The 27,605-nt window shown below is 41.4% G+C and overlaps 2 protein-coding genes across 2 annotated transcripts in view; one reads left to right on the top strand and one right to left on the bottom strand.

The window, feature by feature from the left end:
- The window catches only part of LOC118797284 (collagen alpha-1(XXVI) chain-like), a 60,745-nt gene extending 49,182 nt beyond the window's left edge, over positions 1-11,563 (top strand). The window contains 7 exon segments of the mRNA XM_036556593.1: positions 2,348-2,389; positions 3,283-3,326; positions 3,411-3,473; positions 8,339-8,374; positions 8,472-8,525; positions 9,275-9,359; positions 10,649-11,563. Coding sequence (XP_036412486.1) covers positions 2,348-2,389; positions 3,283-3,326; positions 3,411-3,473; positions 8,339-8,374; positions 8,472-8,525; positions 9,275-9,359; positions 10,649-10,776 — 452 coding nt within the window. The 3' untranslated portion in view covers positions 10,777-11,563.
- A 5,261-nt stretch (positions 11,564-16,824) lies between these two features.
- On the bottom strand, positions 16,825-26,360 carry LOC118796963 (myosin regulatory light chain 2B, cardiac muscle isoform-like). Its single transcript, XM_036556131.1, has 7 exons — positions 26,254-26,360; positions 22,619-22,705; positions 22,296-22,371; positions 21,441-21,545; positions 20,414-20,492; positions 19,077-19,125; positions 16,825-17,090 (listed from the first exon to the last, which is right to left on the bottom strand). Exons 1-7 carry the CDS (start codon positions 26,254-26,256, stop codon positions 16,986-16,988), a joined length of 504 nt encoding a protein of 167 aa, XP_036412024.1. The 5' UTR covers positions 26,257-26,360; the 3' UTR covers positions 16,825-16,985.
- Between the last annotated feature and the right edge of the window lie 1,245 nt (positions 26,361-27,605).

The following is a 27,605-nucleotide window of genomic DNA, read 5'->3' on the forward strand; positions in this document are numbered from 1 at the left end:
CCAGAATAGTGGAGGAACGGTTTGAGCATAGTTTTGGGATACTTAGCTAGTTAGACTAGAACGCTGCTTCTGTTGCAGTGATATTAACCTTTTTGTTGCCATATGAAGGCTAAAGCAGAGAGCTAATAGGAGGTTTTACAGGGATCTGGCTGTGTGCTGTATGTCTGGGTTGCTGGATGTTAGAGCTGGTTTCTCTCACTCTGGCTGGTGACAGCAGGTTCCTCTGAGTGTCCTGATGTGTGAATCATGTCGCTATTTTCAACCCTCTGTTAATAATATGAAGGCTAAAAGCAGAGATGTAGTATAACAGTAGCGTGTGGGTTGTGGGTGATTTTGGAGCTGGATTGCTGGCTGATGGATGGTCACAGGTGGATGAAGTCACTCTGGATGGTGAGGGCAGAGTCTGATGAGTGATCTGATTGGTGAATCATGGGGTTGTTTTAACTCTTTGTTGGAATATGAAGGCCAAAAAGCAGACAACTAATATCAGGATTTTGGGTGATTTTCCAAGCTGAATTACTTACTGACACTGAGGTCACAGCTCGATGACATCTTGCTAGCTAGTTTGGGCCGGGTCTGCTGAATGTCCTGATAATGTCTGTAGCTTAAACTGTTCTGAAGTTATAAAGGCTAGAAATGACCTACATCTTTGCCCACAAAATAGGGTTGAACTTTTGTTATTGTTTGACCGTGGCGACCTATGAACCCAATAGAAGTCTAATAGTTGAAAGGGGCATTCTGGCCTAAAAGCAGTATTTAATATGTTATTTGATAAAATAGAGGTGACACTTTGTTTTGAGTGGTCCGTTTTAGATCAAACAAACTCTGAACGGACTTGTATGTACTCAAAACATATGAGGGTTAGGGTTAGCTTTTGGGTTGAGGTTAAGGTTAGGGTTAGGATTAGGATTAGGATTTGGTTTTGGATTGAGGTTAGGGTTAGGGTTCGGATTAGGATTAGGTTTTGGGTTGAGGTTAAGGTTAGGGCTAGGATTAGGACCAGGGTGAGTTGTTGATGTGCTACTAATAAGGACACTCCAAACAAAGTGTTACCGAAATTAAGAACAATTTCAAGCACATACATAAACAGTCTAAATATGACACACATTTCGTTGGAAAATAGCCTCTCCTTTGTTGTGTGGTGATCATTCGCATCCCAGCTCATACCTTCTCTCCAGCTCACGCATTCATGTGACTGGAAATGATTGACAGCCATGTGGAGCATGTGGGCCCTGTTCCAGCTAAGCCTGAGAGAGAGCGGCTCAGGCCCGCATAGGACAGCTGTTTCTGTCCCAGTCCCTAACACAACCGGCCAAGTGGCCAAATGGACAAATGGAGTTCCAGCACTCTGGATGAAAGGGTACGACTGTATCCCTCGTGTATGGTGTGACGGATTCCTTGGCAGGTCATTGGAGTGGGTCTCAATCGATGGCTTTGTCTGTATTAATGCCTCACATTGACCGGGTTAATGGGCACTGGGAGAGAAAGGGGCGGTGACATCATATACTGGACAGAGTAACCCTGAACTGACCGGATCCTTCCAGCATGGAGGAGTGTTAAAGTGCTGTGTTAAAGTTTCCAGTGGATAGTATGGAATGGTTTGGTGAAGCTACCAATCTGAATCCAAAACCACCTCCTTGTTTCTACACTCTTTGTCCATTTTATCAGCTCCACTGACCATATAGGAGCACTTTGTAGTTCTACAGTTACAGACTGTAGTCCATCTGTTTTTCTGCATACTTTATTACCCTGTTCTTCAATAGTCAGGACACCCACAGGACCCCCACAGAGCAGGTACTATTTGGGTGGTGGATCATTCTCAGCACTGCAGTAACACTGACATGGTGGTGGTGTGTTAGTGTGTGTTGCGCTGGTGCGAGTGGATCAGGCACAGCAGTGCTGCTGGAGTTTTTAAACACTCACTGTCCACTCACTGTCCACTCTATTAGACACTCCTACCTTGTTGGTCCACCTTGTAGATGTATTGTCAGAGACGATAGCTCTCTCTTGCTGTGCAGTTTATGTTGGTCGTCCTCTAGTCCTTCATAAGAGGTAACAGGACGCTGTTGGCTGGATATTTTTGGTTGGTGGACTATTCTCAGTCCAGCAGTGACACTGACCTATTTACACCTTAAAAAACCAACAAAACTTCTTTTTAGCAGGGGTGACTGTGGAAAGTTGACTGTGGAAAGTTGACTGTGGAAAGTTGACTGTGGAAAGTTGACTGTGGAATGTTTGAATATAAAAGAATGTTTGAATTGGATTTATTATTTAAAGAAACCCTCTGTGTGAAACAGAAGAAGACAGTACTGTTATTGACCGTTTCTATTTCTGTGTGGTTGCACAGATGCGGCCCCTGCCGGACCTCCGGGACCACCTGGTCCTTCAGGTATGATAGAACACACACACACGTTTTTATGCTGCAATATTTTCACCATTATGTTTAAACAAGTTAATAAGGAAAGGATTACCTGAAAAGAAAGTTACAGTTTGTCACATAAAAATGAGAGAATCACATAAAGAGGAGCTCTTAATTTTAAAAAAATCTCTGCATAATTTACTTGTTGAGATGTAAACAGTCTTTCAGAGTGTTTTGATATGAAATGGTTCATTTTAGAGAAACTTACAGACTCAGATTTCTTTACAGTGGTGATGATAGGAACCAGATGTCGCAATGTCTACAACACAGATATAGCCATTTTATTAACTATCCAAAACCACCAGTGAACCTAAACCTAAGCTTTTAAATCACTGTTGTCGGAACAAAACCTCATATCTCCATTTTTGTTGTTTTTCAGTTTTTGACATAATGTGAAATCGCCTGTTGTCCTTTACATGGTGTGTAAGTTTCACGATGAATGGACCAAAAGAAATGTCCCAAAATTACTTGGAATGAACTCTGGTTCCATTGACTTACATTGGAGTAAAGAAGGTGTTTCCTTCTCCTGTAAAGTTACCAGTTTGGAAATACAAAGTTTTGTTCCAATAGCAGCGATATGCAACGTTAATACTGATAAAATTGTGGTAAATCAGAAAAAATATGTTTTCTTCGGGGATTATTTTGCCTCACAACATAAAAACATCATAAACCATTGTCTCAGACACCAGACAGTGTATCTGTAACCACTTAATGTAATAAATTTCTTGGCTTGGCATGAAAATCATGGGCTGTAATTCAAAAGACTTTGGTCTTTTCTAATACCATCAGATAGTGATGACTTTAGTACTGTATTACATCCCAGTGTAATGTCTTTCCATTTTGACTGTGCTGTCTTTGTTTAGGCCCCCAAGGGCCCCCTGGAATCCCTGGCACATCGGGACAAGATGTAAGTATGAGTTCACACTGTACATGCAAATTTTTTACAAATTTTAAATATTTATAGTAGTTTTGTATGTTTTTTGTTTTTCAGGGCATGAGCGGCCTCCCGGGCAAGGCTGGAGTTCCAGGACCTAAAGGAGACCCAGGAGAAAGGGTGAGGTCACATTATTGTATATGGTCATCACAGCCAGCGTTGCTGCTTTTTTCCATGCTCCGCATATTGACTGTCTTGCGTCTTGAGTCAGATTAGCCCTGAAATGACTCGTGACTCGTTTGGACTCGTGAAATTTCAGCCTGAGGAAAAACACATCAAAACAGATTAAATTAGGACCACCAGCCTTAATGCAGAAAATGAATAAAATCTTTTAGTTTCCAACCTAATGTAGCTCTGGCCTTTGACACAGGTTTGATACAGCTTTAAATAAAGAGCCTTTTATTATAGAAAAACCTGCTGTCTGATGGAGAGAAGGCAGCCCTACATGCAGTAAATATGGTGTTAAAAGGAAAGAGCAAAAACAACTTTGGTTGGCTAGCAGGGTTTGGAAAGCAAGTACGCTAGCTAGCGCTAGGTATTATAGCCTGTTGCCAGCTAATCTGGCTGAAGTGTTAGTAAGTTACAGAGGCCCTTTTCACAAGAAGCAGAAGTGGGTAAAACAAGTTCCTCTATTGCCTTATGGACAGAAATACAGCTGTTCATGTCACTTCAGCCACCACAGAAAGGTGTGGCACTTTATCTTTGTCATAGTTGCCAAGATTAAAATTTGAAGATGTGTCCAGAACTTTTGGGGAACCAAACACGCAACAATGTGGGAGCCCAAGCTAAATAAAGGACCTAAATGCTTTGTGGAAAATTCCTTTACTGCTATCAGAGTACAGCAACGTCAGCTAACGTCTTCAGAGTGATAAATCACTGGGTGGGTGAAGATAACTATAACCCAAACGCTGATATTATTATTATTGTACTCTGATAGCTGTAAAGGATTTTTTCCACAAAGCATTTATGTCTTTCATGTTAGCTGGAGATGTTGAAACAGCTTGCTAACAATGAACTAGATGGCAAAAAGCTAAACACACACACATACCAGCAGGGGGGCGTACCGGGTCGTCAGGGTCCGTAACGCCACTGTAGACATTTTCCAAATATAAACTGTTCCTCTGAAAGTGGCTGCAGCGCCAACTTTAAAGCACAGACTGCATTTAGTGTAACGCAAGTCAGCAGCACTGAAATGGTTCACAGGGGTTATTTTCCTCCTTATGAAAGTTTATTCCTTTATTAATAGCACAAAACCCATTTTCCTTGGCTCATCGTCAGCTGACAAACCACTGAAACTGAGATAAGGCTGTTTTGACCTCAAACCATTGAGTGAGCTCTACATTCTACTCGTCGTCTACTCATCAATTCAACTGGGTTTGCTCTTATGCTAGCTAGCTAGCATATGTGCTATATAAACCTCAGACTAATCAGAAAGTTTTTTGTCTCGTTCCTTTAATTCTGCCTTTTCTGTAATGTGTATGAACATTTTTTTGTATAATGAAAAAAAAGAAAGAGGAAAAACAACTTGAACCAGTTGGCTAGCAGAGTTTGAATAGCAGGTACGCTAGCTAGCGCTAGCTATTATAGCTTTTGCCAGCTAGTCTGGCTGAAGTGTTAGTAAGTTAAAGAGGCCCTTTTCACAAGAAGCAGAAGTGGGTAAAACAAGTTCCTTTATTGCCTTACGGACAATTACTAACCTCAGAAATACAGCCGTTCACATCACTTCAGCCGCCACAGAAAGGTGTGGCACTTTATCTTGGTCATAGTTGCCAAGATTGAAATTTGAAGATGTTTCCAGAACTTTCGGAGAACCAAACACGCAACAGTGTGGGAGTCTAAATAAATAAACTAAAGGACATATAAAGGACATAAATGCTTTGTGGAAAAAATCCTTCACAGCTATCAGATTACAGCGACGTCAGCTAACCTCTTTAGAGTGATAAATCACTGGGTGGGTGAAAATAACTATAACCCGAGCGCTAGATTAGCCATATTAGCTGGAGACATTGAAACAGCTCTACTGCTCTACATCCTACTCGTCATCTACTCATCAATTCAACTGGGTTTGCTCCTGTGTTAGCTAGCTAGCACATGTGCTATATAAACCGCAGACTAATCAGATTTCGTTCTCTCTTTCCTTTAATTCTGCCTTTTCTGTAATGTGTGTAAGATTTTCTATAATAAAAGGCTCGTTGTTTGAAGCTGGGTGGAACTTGGGTGGAATGCAATGTATGCTTAAGGAATACCTATTAGAAAACAGTTAGCAAAACTGGTGTTAACAAGTGTTAACATGACAGAAAGCAGCTTGTGCTGTGTTTTTTGTGTTTTGTTGGCCTGCTGTTATCATGATCTGCATAGAATTATAGACAGAAGATATAAGCTATCTTGTTCCGTAGTGAAATATGATGTTTTGCATGACGCTTTGATTATTTATGAATTGGTCCAATTAACTGAGAAGTTACATGGAAATTGTTTTCATACACTCAACTTCCCTGCTGAAAAAACAGCACGAGTTCCATGCTGGTCTAAGTTGGTCTGTGCTGGTTTATACTGGTCTGCTGCTGGTTGAGCTCGTCACCCCGTATGGTCATGCTGGTTGACCAGCATACCAGCATCCAAAACACAACAGTTGCTAGTTTTCAGTTGTGCTGGCCTATGCTGTTGTCTAACTGAGGTGGAACTATTTTCACCATACATAGCCAGCATAGCATTTATTCTGAACCAATTTCAGTACTGCCACTGTTTATTTTGCATATTTTACATATGCTAGAAATAAATACTCACTTAGCATCTCACTCACACCACCAGAAATACAACACATTTCCGAGGGGCAGTGACTTTCAAAAGCTGAGTATCATTTCTGTTCTTTGCCTATGACCCCCTATTGACCGACAGTCTTTATTCTGATAATGATGCAGTCCACTACTGTGGTATCAGTATCAGCCTCTCTCTGTTCTCCTCTCGTTCAATGGGAGGATCAAACAGTACTTTGATTCTAAGACAGTGTCTGTAGTGTCCCAGCCAGTGGCAGTGGGCTGCAGCGGCATGCATTAATGTGAAGGGGTGGGCCGTCCTGCATTTTAAAAGAGCTGGAAAGAAGACGAGATGAGAGTCGGCCTCTGTCCGCCCATGAGATCTGTAGAGGGATGAGAGAGAGGACAGGTGATTTATGTGCAGGGGACTTTCTCATTGCTTGGTGACCAATGAGGGTCAGTGTGCCGAGCTGTAGGTTCCACTGGGGTCTTTTCAAAATTCAGTTTTTGTCCTCCTCACTTTCAAAGTTTGCTAGAGGTCATGAGGGACTGCCCAGCCGTCTTCATCCGGATTTCCACTCCCATTTTCGGCCTACACACATTTCGTGGTTGCATCATGCCTATTTCCATGGTTACACTGCACCCATTTCTGTAGTTATGTTACAGCCACCTCAGTAGTTATGCCACAATCATTGCCATGATCATGCAGCTGCCATTTCTATGGTTACTTTACACATTGCTGTGGTTACGCTACACCAGAGATGTCACAAATGAGGAGACCGGTCACTGGTTAAAATATGAATGGGGACGCTTGGAACGCACAATATGGCATCTGTTTGCAGAGAAAGTCCCGTCCTTCGAGAAAAAGAGCCAATCAGCTTGTTGATTGCACTGCAAGCGGCAAATGAACAGTGTAAGCCCCGCCTCATTCTGGAGATCTGAGTAGTAAAATCACATTTTTTGTGCATTTTCAAGCTAAATGCTACAAACTATTTACAAGATTTTCTTCAGATTTTACAGTTGATTTCAAATGTATTTTAATGCTAATTTGACCTTCAGTTTCAAGTACCAGGGAGATTCACTCGAAAAAGGCCCCGAATATTCTGTAATAACTCTCACTAGGACGAAGCAATCTGAACAAAACAACATGCAATGTGCTCCTCCGTATATGGAGCTTCGAACAAGCCGGGATGCCCCTGCGTCGGAGCGATGAGGTAGGTGCTGAATAACCTTTGCAACGTTTAACCTCTGTTTGCAACTTCCGGGTGCATATCCCCGTACCCCTTCATGTGTCTGACCGAAAACGGAGATCACTTCCAGCATCGCATGTAATGCAATTGATTACACATACGTCAAGGTATGTAGCGTATTTTTTGGTTTAGACTGCTTCATCCTAACGGGAGTTACAACGGAATATTTGGGGCTGAATGAGCAAATCTCCCTGTATTTTAGTCTCTCCCCATTCAGAGAGATAGGAGCCTGGTCTTTTATGAGTGGAAATACCAACTGCCCGATGCCTTTGCAAAGATGACCCCCAAGTGAACAGACTTTCCTGTAAGGACTTTGACTACACCCATTTCTAAGGTCTCCACCCTGTGCTATTTCAGATCAGCCTTGACTCCGCCCATTCATCATTATTTGCACCAGTGTCTTGTATGTTTGTATGGATTTATATCAGTAGTGCTCAATTATGTTTTTATGTTCATTCATTTCTTTGTTTTTGCGCCCACTGTTGAAACATCTTTCATTTTCCCCTGTTTTTGGGAGACGTCCCTGAATAGACCTATTATATGAAACCTGCCGTGGAGCTGCATTTGCTCAACGCGAGCGACCTAGATTTGTGGAAAGATGCCATTAAGAAACTGACTCACTACATATGTCCTCCCACTGTTCATTAGTTACGCATACTGTGATTCACCAAAGAATTTAGGACAACAAAATGCAACGGACAAAGCAGCAGCAGGCTTTACTGAATATCTAATGATGGTCTTAACAGTGCAAACAGTTCGATAAGGTAATTAATGTGGAATGTGAACCTAGTGACACAAACAGAAGTTAGTAGAAAGCCGCTATATCAGGATAACCTCTGCTTTAAACTGAAAAAACTTGCCAATTATTCTTTTTTTAATGATAAGTATGCTTGTATATAAGGAGATAGTTACATAAGTGGAAACTGTATTGGTCTGCTAGCAATGGACACTGTCTGAATTTTATGAATTTCTCTCTGTACAGGGACTTCCGGGATTAATCGGAGAGCAAGGACAACCTGTAAGTAACTTGTTCCTACATACACATGTATCACAAATTCTATGCTGTCTGAGAATCTGATGTTTCCTTCTGTCCTTCTTTAATTGTCCTCTCACAGGGTCTAGTGGGCACTAAGGGGCAGAAGGGAGAGCCAGGAGAAAGCCTGCCGGACGTAAGCTGATCAAATTGATTTTAGCCTAAAGGAATACTTCATTCAGAAATACTGCTTTTGCTAACAATGAACAAAGCTGGTGGGTCACTTAGTATTATATACATTTGATCCACACTAGCTTTTCTTCAGTGTTAGCCATAGCAGTGCTTCATGTTTCCTGATGGTTGCTTGAGTAAAGTCTTTAAAGAGTCCATTGTCATTGGACAATTCGCTTTTATTACCTCTTCTATGACCTCTTTTTATTGGTTAGATTATCCATTTCAACAGAATGTAGACAACCTCTGTTTTGATTGGCTGCCCTATATTGGGCCTTTCCAAAATGCAGTCCAGGCTGGAAGAAGCTGTTAAATGTGTACTGAAATCCTTAAGAATGTGGGGAAAAATAAGCTCCAGCCATTCCTTTTGGGTGTGTGGATCCTTTGGAATGCTGCAATGACCTATTTGCCTCCTGGCAGCCAGAAACAGCACAATGTTTAATCTCTTCCTAGGTCTCTGATTGGCTGGATCAGATGTGTTAGAGTTAAATAGGGGGTGGGGCAGGAAGGCAGCTTTCCAGAACCAGGGTTGGAGACCCCCAAATGCTCAAATTACCCTTTAATAAAAGATTTTCGTGGTATAACCAACATAAATACTGCCAAATAGGCCTGGAGTATATCTGTGTTTTTACTGCAACCTATGATTGAACTGAACTGAACTGAACTGAACTGAACTGACCTGAACTGAACCGAACTGAACTGAATTGACTGCAGGGTGACGGGATTCAGCAGCTGAGAGAAGCTCTGAAGATCCTGGCTGAGAGAGTGCTCATTCTGGAACACATGATTGGCATCCATGGTAATACGAACGTTCATTAGTTTTCTGTGTTTGAATGGAATGTCTCCATCATTTGGCTTCATCTTTTTTACTGTCCTGTGCAAGAATCAAAGAAAAACTATGATAATTCCTTTCTGAATACAAATATACACCAATCAGGCATAATATTATGACCTTGTTTCTGTTCTTCAGTGGTCAGGACCCCCATGGACCCTCACAGAGCAGTGGATCATTCTCAGCACTGCAGTAACACTGATGTGGTAGTGGTGTGTTAATGTGTGTTGTGCTGGTACGAGTGGATCAGACACAACAGTGCTGCAGCAATTTTAAAACGCTGTGTCCACTCACTGTCCACTCTATTAGACACTCCTACCTTGTCAGCCCATCTTGTAGATGTAAAGTCAGAAACGATAGCTCATCTGCTGCTGCACAGTTTGTGTTGGTCATCCTCTAGTCCTTCATCAGCGGTCACAGGACGCTGCCCACAGGACGCTGTTGGCTGGATATTTTTGGTTGGTGGACTGTTTTCAGTCCAGCAGTGACACTGAGGTGTGTAAAAACTCCAGCAGCACTGCTGTGTCTGATCCACTCAGATCAGCACAACACACACTAACACACCACCACCATGTCAGTGTTACTGCAGTGCTGAGAATGATCCACCACCCAAATAGTACCTGCTCTGTGAGGGTCCATGGGGGTCCTGAGCACTGAGAACAGGGTAAAGGGGGCTAACAAAGTATGCAGAGAAACAGATGGACTACAGTCTGTAATTGTAGAACTACAAAGTGCACCTATATAGTAAGTGGAGCTGATAAGATGGACAATGAGCATAGAAACAAGGAGGTGGTCATAGTGTTATGCGTGATCGGTGTGTGTCATACACTCATTACGAATCACCAAGGTGCTCAATATAATCCTGACTCCAAGCCACTGATCTACAGGCTGTGGTTCTAGCAAGCATTAGTGACACACTGACCTTCAAATACATCATCAGAAGGGGTTTTGCCTGGTCTTGAAACCAGGAAATCTCGTTCTAGAGACTGTTCCAGCACAGGTGTAAGAGGCAAGTAGGCATGTTTACAACAGTATTGCAGTCTTGGTTACATTTTTCATTTTGGCTGATGTTTCCTTTAAGGTTAAGGTCAAATTTAGGCTCAGAGAAAAGTTACATTGACTTATTGGACATTTAACTGAACAGCAGTGAAAAACAGAGTCTACAAAGCACATACAGTGGACCATCAAAACAAAGTGGCTCAGTGTGGGACCAAATAAAGCGTTTAAGAAGCATGTATGTGTGTGCATGTTTACAGAGAGCCCAGCTGAGGGCGGATCTGGTCTGGAAGGTCTGTCGGATCCTCTTCCCCTGCCTGCTGTGAAGATCAAACGGGCCCAATCCGCCGCTCTCCGCTCAGGCCAACAGAAGAGGAGGAGTGTTTGACATTTACACGAAAGCTGTCACTCATTACTGTCCTGAATGATCCTATTAGGCCTGATAGAAGGGCCTTATCGAAACATCCCGACTTTTCAGTTATAAGTCATGTGTTTTTTTGCTGTACAATGTTGACAAGTTGTGTATTCCTTTTAAGATGTTTTTTTTTTTTTGTGTTCTTTCAAACCGGCCTGCCAGCTTGTTGTTGAGTTGACGTGCAGGGTTGTGGACGAAGCACAAAACACACCAACACACAGTAAATTATGTCTTCTAGATTTTTGGCTTGTCGACTGCCAGATCAGCTTGCAGGCTCTGCAGTTTGCCTTACCTGTATCCACGAGGCAGCAGGACTTTTTCGAGTGCAGGTGTTGTGCACAGACACGCTTCACCCGCTGCTCAGCATCTCTCGGCCCGATTTCGGCTCCCCAGCTTGTTAAAGCTGCGGTGAGACAGGACGGAACAAATGAGCCCCCCCGCCTACCAGGCAGCTCCAAATAAAGCGCCGTCAAACCAGAAACATCTGGATGGTCCGTAACAAAAGCAGCCCAGCCTGCTATTGTTTTTGCTCTCCAGCCCAGAAACACCTTGTTCAGATTTTAGTAGGAGGTGTTCTATCAGCTAAATTGCAACTGTGGCGTTTATTTCCCTTTGGTTGCCTCCTTTTGTTCCCCTGCATGCCGTTTCTACTTTGTGAGTCACAATAAAAGACATATCACTCCGACTCAGAGCGGTTTACCCCTGAGTGTCTTTACCGAGAGTCTGTCTGCAGAAGCGAAATTAATAAGGTACTCGTTCTGACAGCAAATAAACACTTCAAATCTCTGTTGTATTGTTAGCGCTTGTACTGTTTCATAGCCTACTGTTATCACTCAAGACTGGATCCCTGCAGTCCACCCCCCCCCCATCACCCCCGTTCCCAAATCTAGTCAGCCAAGACGTTTGTTGAAGTTTGCTTTATAAGTCTTGCTCGAAAGCTACAAGGCTAATATCGCTAACAAGTAGGGGAGAGCAGGGCTTAATCTAACACATTCTAGTGTTGGAATAATCATGATTATATACAAGCAACATATACATCTCTGCTACGAACGAACACTTGAACTTAGTTTCTAAGACCTACCGTTCATGTACAATCCCACCCAAAATGACGGGAAGTGCAGTGTTCCAGTTTAGCCCATGGGTGGGTTCACTGAAACAGACAGAGGGTCAGTTTAACACCTGCTAGAAAAGTCTGATGAATTAGTGCAAACAAAAGTAGTTCAATATAATTCTATCCTGTAAGAGACAAATATATTTAACAACCGAACTGCATTGTATATTATCATCTATAAGACAGACAGACAGCTCAACTGATAGATAGACACACATCAAATTATATATGAACACTGACATGAGTCTGTGTGTCAAACAATGACAGGTTTATTGTTTGTCCAGTGAAAGACAGCAAATAAAACACATCACACATCAGTAAAACATGGAACATTGTTTCTGAATCACTACAGCTTTACCAACTGTCAGTCACTGTCAGTTTCATTAATAAACCTATTTAAAACCAAAACACTCACATCTGAAAGACACTAATATTTATTTGTCTTTGTTTACTAAAGGTGTCTGAGCTGTGATGCTGTGTAAGAACTAACCCCCCAGTACAGAGGCTGTACTTAAGCTCAGCTAGCAATTACTATGAGCTTGTCAGCTGCTTCTAAACGGCACTATGTTGTCAGCAGCAAGATGGTGATTAAAGTAATATAAGGTTGTATTTTGTGATTCACGCAAACAGCTCAGTAACCGAAAAAACCTGTGTTGAAAAAAGTGACTTACATGCCCTGAAAACACTCTTTGGCCCAGATCTCTTTAAAACGCTGACGAGTCGCTCTGAATTTTGGTGGGAGAAGGTGGGTAGGAAATGTGGTAATGTGGCCAGAAGCTCACACTGCTTGACCTTCTTTAACAACCTAAAAAGTGCTGATTTTGCGCGTTATGCTGTTCCTCATGCTCGTTGCAGTTCTTCTTAACATAACTGTTATACCGGTATAATAAGCACAGATGATGTGACGTACAAACAGTGCTAGCATTAGCCTGTTTGGCTGCATGGCTGAGACAGAGATGTTTCAGTCACATTTCAAGTAAAAATGAAAACGCAGCAGACCCTCGATCACCCCCCGCTGTCTAGTCTGTCACATCTGAAGTCCATTTTGTTTTAGAGGCAGCGGACATAAAGGAATGGCTGGTCTTTTGGGGTTGGCCTTAACCTAACACAGATCCCAAAGCGACTGTCACGATTCTCTTTCCTCTCATACCGCCTGAGGAGCTGCCTGACCAGATCATCTGCATCAGACGATGCTGCGGTCTCGGGGCCTTGTGTGTGAAACAAGCCTGAGACGAGGTGATACTGAAGTGAGAATGACTGTAATGTAGGGCTGTAACAACATTTAGCACTGTTTTTGCCAGGCTAGTATTAGAAAGCAATATTGACGTACACTTGCCGAGCACTTTATTAGGAACACCAGTACATCTGCTCAATCATGCAATTATCTAACCAGCCAATCATGTGCCAGCAGTCACTGCATACAGTTGTGCAGATACAGGCCTGCAGCTTCAGATAATGTTCACATCAACCTTCAAAATGGGGAAAAAATGATGCCAGACGGGCTGGTCTGACTATTCCTATAGCTGCTGATCTCCTGGGGTTTTTAACACACAACACTCTCTGGAGTCACTCAGGATGGTGCAGTAATGAAAAAACATCCATGCCTTGTTGGTGAGGGAGGTCAGTGGAGAATGGCCAGACTAGTTCAAGCTTGACTGAAGAAGTGGCACATAGTGTGACAGTTAATGGGCAGTGATTGGAGGAGAAAACGTTCAGGAAAGACGTGGAGAGCGTCAGGATTATGATGAGCCGTAACACAATGCCGAATGAGTTCATTTTTTCTGCTGTGCTGCTAATAAAGTTCTCACAGCAAAACAAAACAGCTCTTTAGATTTTTGCTCGCGGGGGGGCTCCTAGTGGCTTGGGCCCCTGGGCACACACACATAAAAGCCCTTGGGTGATCCAGGCATAAGCATTGTGTTAACTGCATGCCTAAATCATCACAAACTTCCCTCAAACCATATTGAGTTGCTCGGTAACAGGCCTCTTCATGCGGTTTCCGGTACTGTATGACACCCTGTTAGCTAAAACATGGATCTGATGGCTAAAAACAGTGAACAGATTTACACATTTTAAAGTTAGTTTGTGATGATTTAGGCTTGAAGTTAGCACAGTGCTGATTTGTAGGCTATAATCTCCATCACTTGTTAGCTACATTAGCCATTAGCCTTGTTGCTCCAGTGCAATACAAGATGCAAACTGCAACACTTGATATGTCTTGGCTGATTGACATTTAGGACAGTGGGGAAAGTGAATAATAGCCATTTTATGATGAATCACTGCTTTAAATATCACTTGTTTAAGTCTTGTTTGGTTTCCCAGGTAACATTTATGTTCCTCATCCTGCAGTCGCTTCCATGACTAGCAGCAGGCCTTCATTTACATTGATTTGGTGCTTTACTATCATTTATAGACAAACGTTGATCCGTTTTTAACATATTTAACTGTGTTTCTGTGCTTCGTATTTGAGTTATTGGTTTCTGCTTTACTTGTGTATCTATTAAAGGGTTTTTAAGTCTTTTGCTGGACATTTTACTTACATCCATAGTTGATTAGCAGTGGTACAGTTTACAGTGCCTAAATGATGGTGAAGTAAACGATTTACTCCGTTTGTGCTCATTGAGTCGGTGGTGTAAATGTAGCAGTGTTGATATAATTTGCTCTGATTGGTCTTGATTTTTTACTGTATTGGGAACCGTATGGTGTCATGGCTGTTGGACTGTGCCTTGTATTCAGTGTACTGTGCCTTGTATTCAGCCTGATATTGATTTATTGACTGTATGTACTACTTTTTGCACTCTGACTTCAGGTTGTTAACATGTTGCCATAAAAACGTTAACGTCTCCTATGTGTATGCATTTGTTTGTTTTTGGAGCTACCTTTTTAAGTTCAATTACAGATTTAAGATCCACAGTGATAGAAATATAAAATGTGCCTGCCGGTGAAGCAGTGAAGGCAACTTGTGTGGCATCATGAAAAAATATATCTAAAAAATGCTAACATGACTCTGCATTTTGTTCCTTTAATAATGTTGATGGAACATATTTTGATGGGAATATATATAATGTGCAAAACTGGAAGTGAACTTGATTTTTTTTTGTAGGTGAACAAGGAAGTCAGGATTTATCAAAGTGTTTTTAAAAGCATCAGTTCTTAGTTTTACCTCTGAACGGCCATCCTTGTGGAGAGGTGTGAACAGCAGGGGTTTATCCCCCCTCCTCTTTCACCCCTCATTGCTCGCTAGCAGCCCAACACAATGTCATAGGCCGCTTTTTCACTATGGTTCTCAGGGCCGTAACGGGCTGTTTCGTGCTGGACGGGACTCGTGAGACCAGTTATTAAATTAAATCAGATTAAATCAGAACCTGGAAAATACCCAAGTAAACTACACAAATGAGTGGCTAACTGCTAACAGGCTAATTGCCATATACACACCACCCACCACAAAACACATTTGATTACGTCTGTCACTCCCAACTCCGCTCTCTCTGCGTGCTTTCATCATCTTTATCCTCTAAACTTGTGTTATTTGAGCATCTGTTACACAAACAGCCTGTACTGCGGTGGGTTTTACCATAGATATACATACCTAGATGCCACGTTGTCTGTTGTTCTCTATCTGAGGTGATACGTCTGCTCAGCCACCATGTTGGAGTGGTCAAGATTCGCTTGTGAACAAATTCAACAAAAGTCTCAGGATTAAATCAGCCACAACTTCCTTACTACTCAACTGATTTTCACCAAATCTGTTTTGTTATAATTCTCAGACACAGATAAATCTAGCCTGCACTGACTGCTCTCGGTAGCTTTTATTTCTTTAATAACTGATCGTGCTAATTAGCCATCCTGACCAGCAGGAGAGTATTCAGTCTGCACCTGACATTAAAAACCGAGTTTAGCGCAAGAAACACAATATCATCAGGAAATCCATCAATGTGTGAAACACTTCTAATCTTAAACACATAACACTAAAATAACCCCCCCCCATCAAGAGGGATGAAGCTGAAGTTGGATTCCTATTCGCCAGCTTCTTGTTCAAGTTTTTCCATTCAGTCACTTTCTGCTGTCTGAAGCTGCACCATTTAAGGTGGAACGGGAAAATTCACACAAGAAGTTGGCAAATAAGAAGCTAACTTCAGCTTCGTTTAAGACGGTGCTACAGTTAATCTATTATGAAGATCTACACAGATTAAGGAATGATGTAACTTACCGAGCTACAAAGCACTGAACATCACCGTGAATAAATAACTACTACATAAAGTTAAGATCCCCTGAATAGACTATTAAATGAAATAGGCTTAATATAAAACCAGAGGCAAAACAATCACATCAAGTGCCTCATTAACCACACGGCCATATCTACACATAACCGTAACACAAACAATACGCATCACACAGACATGAGTGTGGATCACTGTGTTCCCTCCGTTATATAATCCTTTCCCGCTTTCTGAGTGTGATATTCTTGAAATAGTGTAATTCTGGACAGTATCTTTCTAAAACTGCTGCTCTGTAATGGTACTGAATGCAGTCCAGCAGTGATGTTGACCGCTTCAAAATGACGGTGCCGTTGACGTGCCTGGCTGGACCCAACACGCCATCAAGGTATGTATATCTATGGGTTTTACCTGTAGCCTGATAACTAGCTACATTAGCATTAGCGTCACTCTAACACTCTAAGTTAAGAGCAACTGTTTTATAGCAACAAGGCTGAGCTCGGTTTTTAAGCGTTCCGTGATGAACCATGTCCGTGTGGAAACGCCACTGGAACGGTCACCCTCCATGCTCTTCCAGAGAAAAAAATGTATTTGATTATATTTACCAAAGATATCTGGGGGCCTTCGGAAAGACGCTATGCTGTTTTTCATTATAAGAACAGTTAGGAAGATCACAAACGTAACAGAGGCTGCTTTACTTTCCAAAAACAATTTTATTATTTTATCGTTACACAGTATTGAGCTTCACAAGCTAAGAGCTCATGTTCAGTGACACAAACATTGTCATGTGTTGATGATGGTGTTGACACTGATGAAGGTGACTATTTACAAGTTAAGGCTTTATCCCTGGCTCCTTAATCCTGCTCCTTGTCCTCACCATGTGTGATAACATAGCAAAGGTTCTTGTAGTCAAGGTTTCCAGAGACGTCCAGAGGGAACATGGTGAACATCTGGTTGATCTGTGAGAGGAGCAAAGCAAAGCTCGTGAAATCCTGGTGGTCAGAATGTTTGAGGAGCATGAAAGATGTTGGACAACTTTTTTCCAGTATTCTATGATTAGCATTCTTACTTCTCAGGTCAAGACTGCTAAAAAAACAGTCCTTGAGGCCCGCCGGTTAGTACACAACTCCCACCACAGCTGGACTTAATCAAAGGCTGATTGCACTTACAGGCCACTTTATTAGAAACTCTTCATTTGTAGGTAAACAAGAAGGTGAACAAGGAGCTGTAGCCCATCTGCTGTTTCTATTTGACATACCTTTAAAGTAGTGTTTTGTAAAGTAAAGTGTTTCTAATAAAATGGCCAGTGAGTAGAAGCTCCAGCTAGGTATTTCTAATAAAGTGGCCAGTGAGTGGAAGCACAAGGCAGGTGTTTCTAATAAAGTGGCCAGTGAATGGAAGCACAAGGCATGTGTTTCTAATAAAGTGGCCAGTGAGTGGAAGTAGAACGTAGGTGTTTCAAATAAAGTGGCCAGTGAATGGAAGCACAAGGCAGGTGTTTCTAATAAAGTGGCCAGTGAGTGTAAGTATAAGGTAGGTGTTTCTAATAAAGTGGTCAGTGAGTGGAAGTAGAAGGTAGGTGTTTCTAATAAAGTGGCCAGTGAGTGGAAGCACAAGGTAGGTGTTTCTAATAATGTGGCCAGTGAGTGGAAGTAGAAGGTAGTTGTTTCTAATAAAGTGGCCCGTGAGTGGAATTATAAAGTAGACATGTAGTCTCTCTCTCTCTCTTTTTTCTCTCCCTCTCTCTCTCTCTTCTTCCTCAGTGTATGTGTCTTTGTGTTTCTTGCTCCCGTCAGCTGAAACTGATGTTGGTATAAACCCTGCGGGCGACGAGTGTGCCACACTGTTTGATCAGCAGCATGTGCACATGTCTCCTGTGAGTACCCCCATGGCTGATCAAGAGCGCTGCCCAGCGGCCCCTGTGGACCCCCCCCCCGAGAGCGCGTTGCCGTGCCAACGCGGTGTGACCGCTCATCTGCTGGACACATGGGAGCCAGAGTGAGCCTACGCAATTTTTCTTCTCTCGTTTTTTTCCTCCTCCTCCTTCCCCCTCCTCCACACTATTCTATGTGGGGTTTTTGGTATTTGACAGCAAGATGGATTATTGTAATCACAGGAGCCATCAGTGAGGCAGGATGGTGCCATGAGAAGCCAGCCAGCAGATTACTACACACTGCTGCCATGGGAACAGAGGGCTTGTTTGTTTTCCTGACTCTGTCTGTGTGTGTGTGTGTATGTGTGTGTGTGTGTATCATAGGCATTCATTTTCAAGGCTGTGATGTATGTCATTACTAAGGATAGGTGTTTCCAATAAAGTGGCCAGTGAGTAGAAGTAGAAGGTAGGTGTTTCTAATAAAATGGCCAGTGAATGGAAATTTAAGGTAGGTGTTTCTAATAAAGTGACCAGTGAATGGAAGTTTAAGGTAGGTGTTCCTAATAAAATGACCAGTGAATGGAAGTTTAAGGTAGGTGTTCCTAATAAAGTGGCCAGTGAGTGGAAGTAGAAGGTAGGCGTTTCTAATAAAGTGGGCAGTGAGTGGAAGTTGAACGTAGGTGTTTCTAATAAAGTGGCCAATGAGTGGAAGTAGAACGTGGGTGTTTCTAATAAAGTGGCCAGTGAGTGGAAGTAGAACGTGGGTGTTTCTAATAAAGTGGCCAATGAGTGGAAGTAGAACGTAGGTGTTTCTAATAAAGTGGCCAGTGAGTGGAAGTAGAACGTGGGTGTTTCTAATAAAGTGGCCAGTGAGTGGAAGTAGAACGTGGGTGTTTCTAATAAAGTGGCCTGTGAGTGGAAGTAGAACGTGGGTGTTTCTTCACACATAAATTGAAAAAGTCTAATTCCACAGCCTATGAATCATCAAACTTTGCTTTAAATACTTTGAAATATTGACTCATGCGTTAATGAAGCTCACAGGCTTTTCCTGTTTACTGTAAATGTTTCTCACCTCAGCTTCAGAAAATTTGTCTGCTTGAGACATCAGGTAATATCTGATCCTGTTTAAAAGCAGAAAAACAGGAAGCTGTAAGTCACCATGACTGTATCTGTGAATCATACGTCTTATATCAAGTTCTACCTAAAGGATTATTGTAGTGTTTTTAACCTCCTCTCTATCTGCCCCATCACCAGTGTACAGTCTATTACTATCAGTGGTGGGAATCACTAAAGGCCCTGTTATACAACATTATTAGACACTTGAGCCACAGTACGAATCTACAGTACTATTTACACTTGTGATATGCTAAATATTATGATTTGACATATTGAAATTGTGTCTGCAGATTTTCCCTCCAAAAGACAACTAAACTAATGAAGTTTATACTTTGTTCATCTCTTTTTTCATTGAAGCAAAACAGAACAGTGAAGTAGACAAATTCAAATTTCACAAAATACTTTGTCCTTACATTTACAGCCGTATGCAAAAGTTGGAGGCATGTTTTCTTTATTTTCTAAGAGAAAATAAGTAACGCATCCTCTACAGAGAACACACTTCTGCACATGTTAATGCACAATTACTGTTTATTTGATTAACATATTGGAAAAAATAAAACTTGGCTTTTGCAAAATTATGGCACATTTTGTATTTTATTTTATGTTACATATATGTTAAACTGAGCAAGTTAATAGGTGTGATGCACTAAAATTTCCAATAAGATGTCATATTTTTTCAGGTTTTTTTCCCTGTTGAGGATGTGTTCACTTAGAAAATCAACAAAACGTTTAATATGTGTAGTAGTGTTTAGACTTGTGCTTATGTCTATACATATTTAGCAAATGCTATTTTTGTGCGGCAGACAAACAACATTCAGAACAGACCCTTTTCCTTACAATATTTTTTAAAATGCTGTTATTTTATTGATGTAAAATTCTTGCCTGGCTGGGGGATTGAACCCTGCGCCCGGTAAGAGCCTGTAAATCATTTCACCTACACTTCTACGCTTATAGCCTAAATTCTTCCCTCTGAATAATTCATCTCTGGACGTCTGAGTTCTACAGATTTATAGCTTCATTTACACATTATTGGAGGAATTCATGAAAGTATTCTACAGAAATGTGTTTCACATAAACACTTACTGGCAGATTCAGCAGCTGCCAATTGGCTTCTATTGTAAATGGTGTCAGGAGTCAACAGGTTTTCTGTTCTTCTCTATGTACAGAGAAATTATCTTCCAAACTGATCCATTAAGCACAGATGTGTGGGTTAGAGATTAGACTGAAAATGTATTCTCTTCATTACCTCACACTGATACCAACTCCCTTTGATGGAATCAAGGAGCTACTTACTCATCTCCTTTCAGAACGCCTGTTCCCTCCGGGTCAAACATCTTGAAGGCGTTTAGAATAGTCTCCTCAGGGTCAGTACCTGAGAAGGGAGAAGTCTTTCTGGTCAGTCTATGCAAGAATGACCAATTGAGTTCAAGAGTACAGTTGTATGATGATTTCCCTGTTTATGCACCCCTGAATTAAGCCACCAGTTATCATGTTTAGTAGATGTTTGAGCAGAAAGTCAGCAAATTGTAATGAATTCTGGATCAAATGACCAGAATTTGGGTTAATAATATTAGTACTTGTTATATTACTAGGTACATTCAGAGTATTAGGTACAGTTTTATTACATTACTAGGTTAAGGCCATGCAAAATAAAGACATTTAATGATGAATTCCACTGATTTTTAAAAAGTTGTTAAGTTGTAAGCCAGGTCATTCAGAGGGGCTTGGTGTGAAATGCTCTGTTCTAGAGCAAAAAGGTAGTAAACTGTCTGGGAAGTACCCCTCTCGTCACTGGCGTGGTACCCTCAAGGGTACATCTCAGTACCTTTAGTCAGGGAACATAACTGTACCATAATCCACTGAAATGATATTTTCTAAGCTGTACTGACTCCACACACCCCGTCTCGTCTCCAGGCTTTTATTTTATTGTTCTGTTTTAAAACATTCGGTTATGAAAAGGTACAAATATATAATTTTCACCTGGAAAAACGTATTTAAGGTTCACAGTTGGACCTTAAAACCACTGTTGTACTTTTGAGGGAACATTTACATTGTTTGTACCTTGATGAACAAAAAATGTACCTGCAGAGAACCTTTATTTCTAAGAGTGTAGAGAAACTTAGAACTGTTCATAGTGGAGGTGATAGGAACCAGACGTAACACCTCTAAAAGCTCCCTTATGGAAAGTTATCACATAAGAGTTATGAATGCACTGCCTGATGTCCTTCATGGTGGAGGGGCACATGCAGGGTGCTGTGCAGCAAAATGGTCCCCAAATATATATATATGTATATATAAAATGACTATAGCTGAAACATACCTTTGAGTTTCTCACCAAACATACTAAGGAACACTGTGAAGTTGATGGGGCCGGGGGCCTCTTTCAGCATGTCATCCAGCTCGTCACTTCCTACATTCAGACGGCCTGGAAACAGGGAATGCAGAGGGATACATCAGAGAGCTTCTGCATCAAACAGCCTCCACTAACTGGCCACTTTATTAGAAACACCTACCTTGTGGTTCTACTCACTGGCCATTTTATTAGAAACACCTACCTTCTACGTCCACTCACTGGCCACTTTATTAGAAACACCTAACTTATGCTTCCACTCACTGGCCGTTTTATTAGAAACACCTACCTTCTACGTCCACTCACTGGCCACTTTATTAGAAACACCTCACTTATGCTTCCACTCACTGGCAACTTTATCATAAACACCTACCTTGTACTTCCACTCACTGGTCACTTTATTAGAAACAAGTTCCTTGTACTTTCAGTAACTGGCCACTTTATTGGAAACACTTACTGTGTGCTTCCACTCACTGTCCACTTTATTTGGAACATCTACCATCTACTTAAACTTACTGGCCACTTTATTTTTAGTTTTAACACACATCAGTGTCACTGCTAGGTTGTGAGTGAACCACCCAAACATTTCCAGACAGGAGCTGCTACATCATAAGAAATTGACCACTGTTGAAGGCTAGAGGGTGGCTAACTGAAACCGTAGCAACAGATGGGCTACAAGAGGTTTCTAATAAAGTGGCCAGCTGCTGTGTATTCATTACAGTGTAAAAGTCTGAAACTGCCCTTACATCAGCACTGAGAGGTGGGCTGGAAAGTGTGTATAGAGAGTGGAACATTGTGCTATGAGAAAAACTGAAGAGCAATTACCCACAGCAGCGAACGTGTCTCTGAGGTCATTCTTGTCGATGAAGCCGTCTCTGTTTTGGTCCATGATGGTGAACGCCTGCAGGCGATTATAACCTGTTAACTCGAGAAACATCAGCTGCTCTCTATATATCAAAGAAACGCTGTGCACTAATGTCTTAAGAGCTCATCCATCACGTATACTGTAAATCACAGTGATTATGGCCTGCGCCTGGTCTAGCCAAGGAGCTGGCTGTTAAAGTTATAGCTCCTGTGAGTTACGGTTTGTATCGGTTCAAAATAGCCGTGGCTGATATGTGAGGATAAACAGAGGAAATGGTTCTTGCCTCCTTGAACTCCTGAATCTGGGACTGCTCGAACATGGTGAAGACGTTGGAGCTGGCCGATTCCTTCTTCTTGGCCTTTTTGGGTGGCTGTACAAATTGAGGTAGAAGGTTTATTGAAAGAATCAGGTCATTATGTCATCAATGAGGCTACTGGGAAATATATACAGATCAGGCATAACATTATGACCACCTCCTTGTTTCTACGCTCATTGTCCATTTTATCAGCTCCACTTACTATATAGGTGCACTTTGTAGTTCTACAGTTACAGACTTCTCTGCATACTTTGTTAGCCCCCTTTTACCCTGTTCTTCAGTGGTCAGGACCCCCATGGACCCTCACAGAGCAGGTACTATTTGGGCAGTGGATCATTCTCAGCACTGCAGTAACACTGACGTGGTGGTGGTGTGTTAGTGTGTGTTGCGCTGGCCTGGGTGGATCAGACACAGCAGTGCTACTGGAGTGTTTAAACACCTCAGTGTCACTGCTGGACTGAGAATAGTCCACCAACCAAAAATATCCAGCCAACAGCGTCCTGTGGGCAGCGTCCTGTGACCACTGATGAACGACTAGAGGATGACCAACACAAACTGTGCAGCAGCAGATGAGCTATCGTCTCTGACTTTACATCTACAAGGTGGACTGACAAGGTAGGAGTGTCTAATAGAGTGGACAGTGAGTGGACACAGTGTTTTAAAACTGCAGCAGCACTGCTGTGTCTGATCCACTCGTACCAGCACAACACACACTAACACACCACCACCACGTCAGTGTTACTGCAGTGCTGAGAATGATCCACTGCCCAAATAGTACCTGCTCTGTGAGGGTCCATGGGGGTCCTGACCACTGAAGAACAGATGGACTACAGTCTGTAACTGTAGAACTACAAAGTGCACCTATATAGTAAGTGGAGCTGATAAAATGGACAATGAGCATAGAAACAAGGAGGTGGTCATAATGTTATGCCTGATCGGTGTATAGTGTCTGGTGATTGTGGTGCATCAATCTGAAGGTGGCAATTTCCACTTTTGATAAGTTATAATCGATTATGATCAATTCTAATAATACTCAATAAGGTTTGCACTCATGCACTGAGACTTAGAATAAGCTTGGTGTATAATTTGTTTTTACCTCATTTACTCTGTATTCACCTGTATCCAATTCCACCCGTTACCTAAGTCTCCCTCTATCACATGATGCTTCCCAGTTGGGAGAATGAAGGCTAGCACAAGGTTCCTTTGAGACACATGAAGCACCACCTTATCTTTTCCAACTGCCAATATTGAACAGCTCAACACGCTTGGAGGAGAACACTAATTGCTAAATCTGCTACTTCAGCTAACCAGTGGCTATGTTGGCTAGCATCACATTGTCCCATATGGAAAAAATATATTGCAAATGTATTTATCAAATATAGTTTGACAATGTATGAAAATGGTTAAATATATTTTTAAAATGCATTTATTTGTATTTATTAGATGTTTTAATTGTATGTAGCTTTAATAAAGGTTACAGATAGAACTAAGTGATACTGACTTATGTGTTTTGCATTGTACCTTGCATTAATCATTGTACGTATGCAGTAAGACACTCACACCAGATGTATTTCAAATAATACATACCATATAAATACCTACAACACTGTCTTTTGCCATATTAAAGGTTTATTTGCTAATATATAAAATAAAGATACTGGAATATAAATTAATTTCAAAAAGTGTCCAAACAGTAAAGTATATTGGACAAGTATTTTGGCCATTTTCATACATTTTCAAATGTATGTGATAAATACTTTTGGATGGTAAATTCCTATGTGTAATATTTCTCCACACATTTTAAAATAAATGTATTTTAAAACTGCTGGGTTTCTCTCCAGCACCCCCCACCCCCACCCCCAGGCGAGATTCAGAAGGATAAGTAGCTTAGACAATGTGTGTGTGCGTATTTTAAAATATATTTGGTTAATATGGCAATATATTCTTAAATATGTTTTAGTGTTTGGAATGAATTTCAGCATCAACTGCAATGTATTTGACATGTATTTCAAATATCCAAAAATATATGTCCATATATTATGCTTTCTTGGATTCCCAGCCACAGATGACTGTGGCACTGGTGGGGATCAAACTCACCAATAGGTCCAGCACTTGGATGGTTGCTCCACACTATAATATATATAAGAATAATTCTGAATCTAAAACAATTTAATCAAATCGTGTTGTGATGAAATTTGAGATTGAGGTGATCCAGTCAAACCACACACTTTCACTTTCTATAGCGTTCAAGATAATAATTCACTAAAATGTGATGGTCATGGTGGCCTAGTAGTTAGCGAGCAGCCCCTGTGCTGTACTAATGATGTGGAGGCTACTGAGTGTGTTTACATACACTTAATAATCGATAACTGCAGAAAATCAGATTTTGTCAGTAATCTAATCAACGCTTTTACAAGCACTTGAGTAATCAGATAATGGGGAAATGCTGGGTCTACATGAGACAGACATTTTTAAACATTGCATCACTTTACCTGAAATTATGAACATACATCATCAAGAAAATTTATAACATTTTTATTTTGTGTTTGGTTTCAGGATCACTTCAAAAGCGTTTTTTGCTGCGTCTCGTAGCAACGCTGCTGACTTATTTCCGGTACCGCTGTCTGTTTTCGCACATGCTCAGACTGAGAAATCGGAAAGAAATCAGAGTAAGAGTTTACATGCACTGAGGAATCTGATTACTGAGATAAAATCCAGCTTTCTTTATCAGATTTCTTAATCGGTTTTCTAGATCTTACTCTGATCTATGAAATCAGAGTATACTGTTTACATGACCAATTGAATAATCAGATAACTGCAGAAATCTGATTATGATCGGACTATTGACTGCATGTAAAATGCACTCACTGTTATGATGAGACTTTAATCTGTCATTAACAGTGATAGGAACTCAACAGTTCTGCTTTGTGAGCTGTCAAGTTTTAAAATTGAAAAAAAAGATTATTACAAAATAAAAGGAGAAAAAAAGAGTTCTTGTTGATGTGCTGGTGTGAATTCTATGCAACTGCTAGCTCTGCTAAGTCAGCCTGCGTTGGCTAGCATCACACCAAATCGAATCTTGATGCATTAAATGATTTCCTGAAGAACTGTAATTGAACTAAATCATGAACTGGTCAACGCAGCAGCCTTTAAAAAGGTAGCAACGCATGCTGTCAGCAATGCTTGCTGTAGAGCACCTTACAGTAAATTATGCAGATTAAGGAATGCATTCTCCACTCATTATTGTCCAGTTCAATTTTATACTCTTCCCAGATTTTCTTAGTCACGTCTGCATTCATGTATTTCAGTATGTTGTCATGCGTTTCATTCTCACCTAAAATTTAAGTCCTTCTCTGAAACATTTACGTTCATGAGTGATTATTTTCAGCGTTAAGCTCCTCTGTGTTAGTATTTCTGTCAGCAGGTCCTGTCGGCATCACACTAGCATTGTCCTGAGATTTTGCGATTTACTGTCGGACACGTAATTGACCTCAACAGCCTTTTTGGCCAAGTGCACGACAACCCTGCATGCAGCTAACAGTATGCTAAACTTTGTGTCAGAAAAGGTCAGCAAAAGCAGTCGGACTTGGTTGATAACCTACCATTGTGAGAGTGGCTGAGGTCTTGCAGGAGGTCAGTCAGTGCCTGGGCAGACAACAGAGTCACTGCCCCCTGTTATATATATGAATCCCACCAAGCATACCTGCTCTAAGTTTAGATAATAGAGCCTGGCTTGGAAAAATGCAGTAACTAACCGCCCTTGCGAAGTATGTGGACCACGCTGAGCGCATCGCCCTCATAAAGGACACAGTTATGTCCGTAATGCCAGGCCCGCCGCGCCCCTTTCACAGGTGCTACTGTAAAGGCCACTATTCCCTGGGGGTGAGGTTGGGACAGGGCTTCGGATGGATGGCATGTCCCAAAATGTCTCTACATAACAAAAAAATTACATCTTTTCAAGTGGAAGCATCACGAGATGCAAACGCTGTGAGATTAATATCTATTTTCAGACAAATAATATGAAAAGTGATCTGAAATGATCTCACTGTACTAGCAGATCATTTTAATTCTTCAGGCATTGTTCTGTAAAATAAGAAATTATATAAGGCTTGTTAGAGAACTTTTAGAGGATATCTGGTTCCTATCAGCACCACTGTGAAACAATTCCAACTTGGCAAGTTTCTCTAGAATGGAGCCTTTCACATCAAACCACTCCTAATAACTTAGTTTACTTCTGAATGATTAAATTATAGAGAAATTTTGAAAAATCACATTAAATCTTCTTTAAAATCTTTTCACTTGCCAACACATTAGTATAACGTGTGCATTCCTCGCTAAAAAGTGTGAACAGCAGAGACTTGACTAGAAAAGCCATTAGGCTCGATGTAAAGCACCCAGTTTTGCCTCTAGCCACTGTCCACTCGTGGGTAATTGTTGCTGGGATTTGTAGATGCTATGCTTTTGGCATTTGTGCTGGCTTTAGGTTGGACAGCCAGCAAACACTGTAATTCTCAAAGACAAAGACATAACAGGGGGATTTGCTAGGCTCAGGTCAGGAGTTGTCTGACCTTAAAAGCTTGCTGTCATGACCTTCCACACCAGCCAAATCATGGCTAGCATTAGCTTTCTATTGTTAAGTGCCAGCTAGCATGGGAGACGGTTGCTGCTGTTATAAATACATAACACAAAGCTCTGAAAAGCTCTTAGCTTTACACTTTACCCACTTCCAAGTCCGTGGTTTCAAAGGGATAGTTTATCCAAACAGCGCTAAAGTGACTAACAGTGAATGAAAGCTTAAGCTAGTCGTTAGTATGGCCTCCCTTGATTAAAAAAAACAGCAGAGACCAGCATGAGTTCCATTTCCGTGCTGGTTTATGGTGGTTTGGTGCTGGTTTGGCTGGCCAACCAACAAGACCATGCTGGTTGACCAGTATACCTGAATCCAAAACAAAAG

The sequence above is a fragment of the Colossoma macropomum genome, unplaced genomic scaffold (genome assembly GCF_904425465.1).
Source record: "Colossoma macropomum unplaced genomic scaffold, Colossoma_macropomum, whole genome shotgun sequence".
Taxonomy (NCBI): Eukaryota; Metazoa; Chordata; class Actinopteri; order Characiformes; family Serrasalmidae; genus Colossoma; species Colossoma macropomum.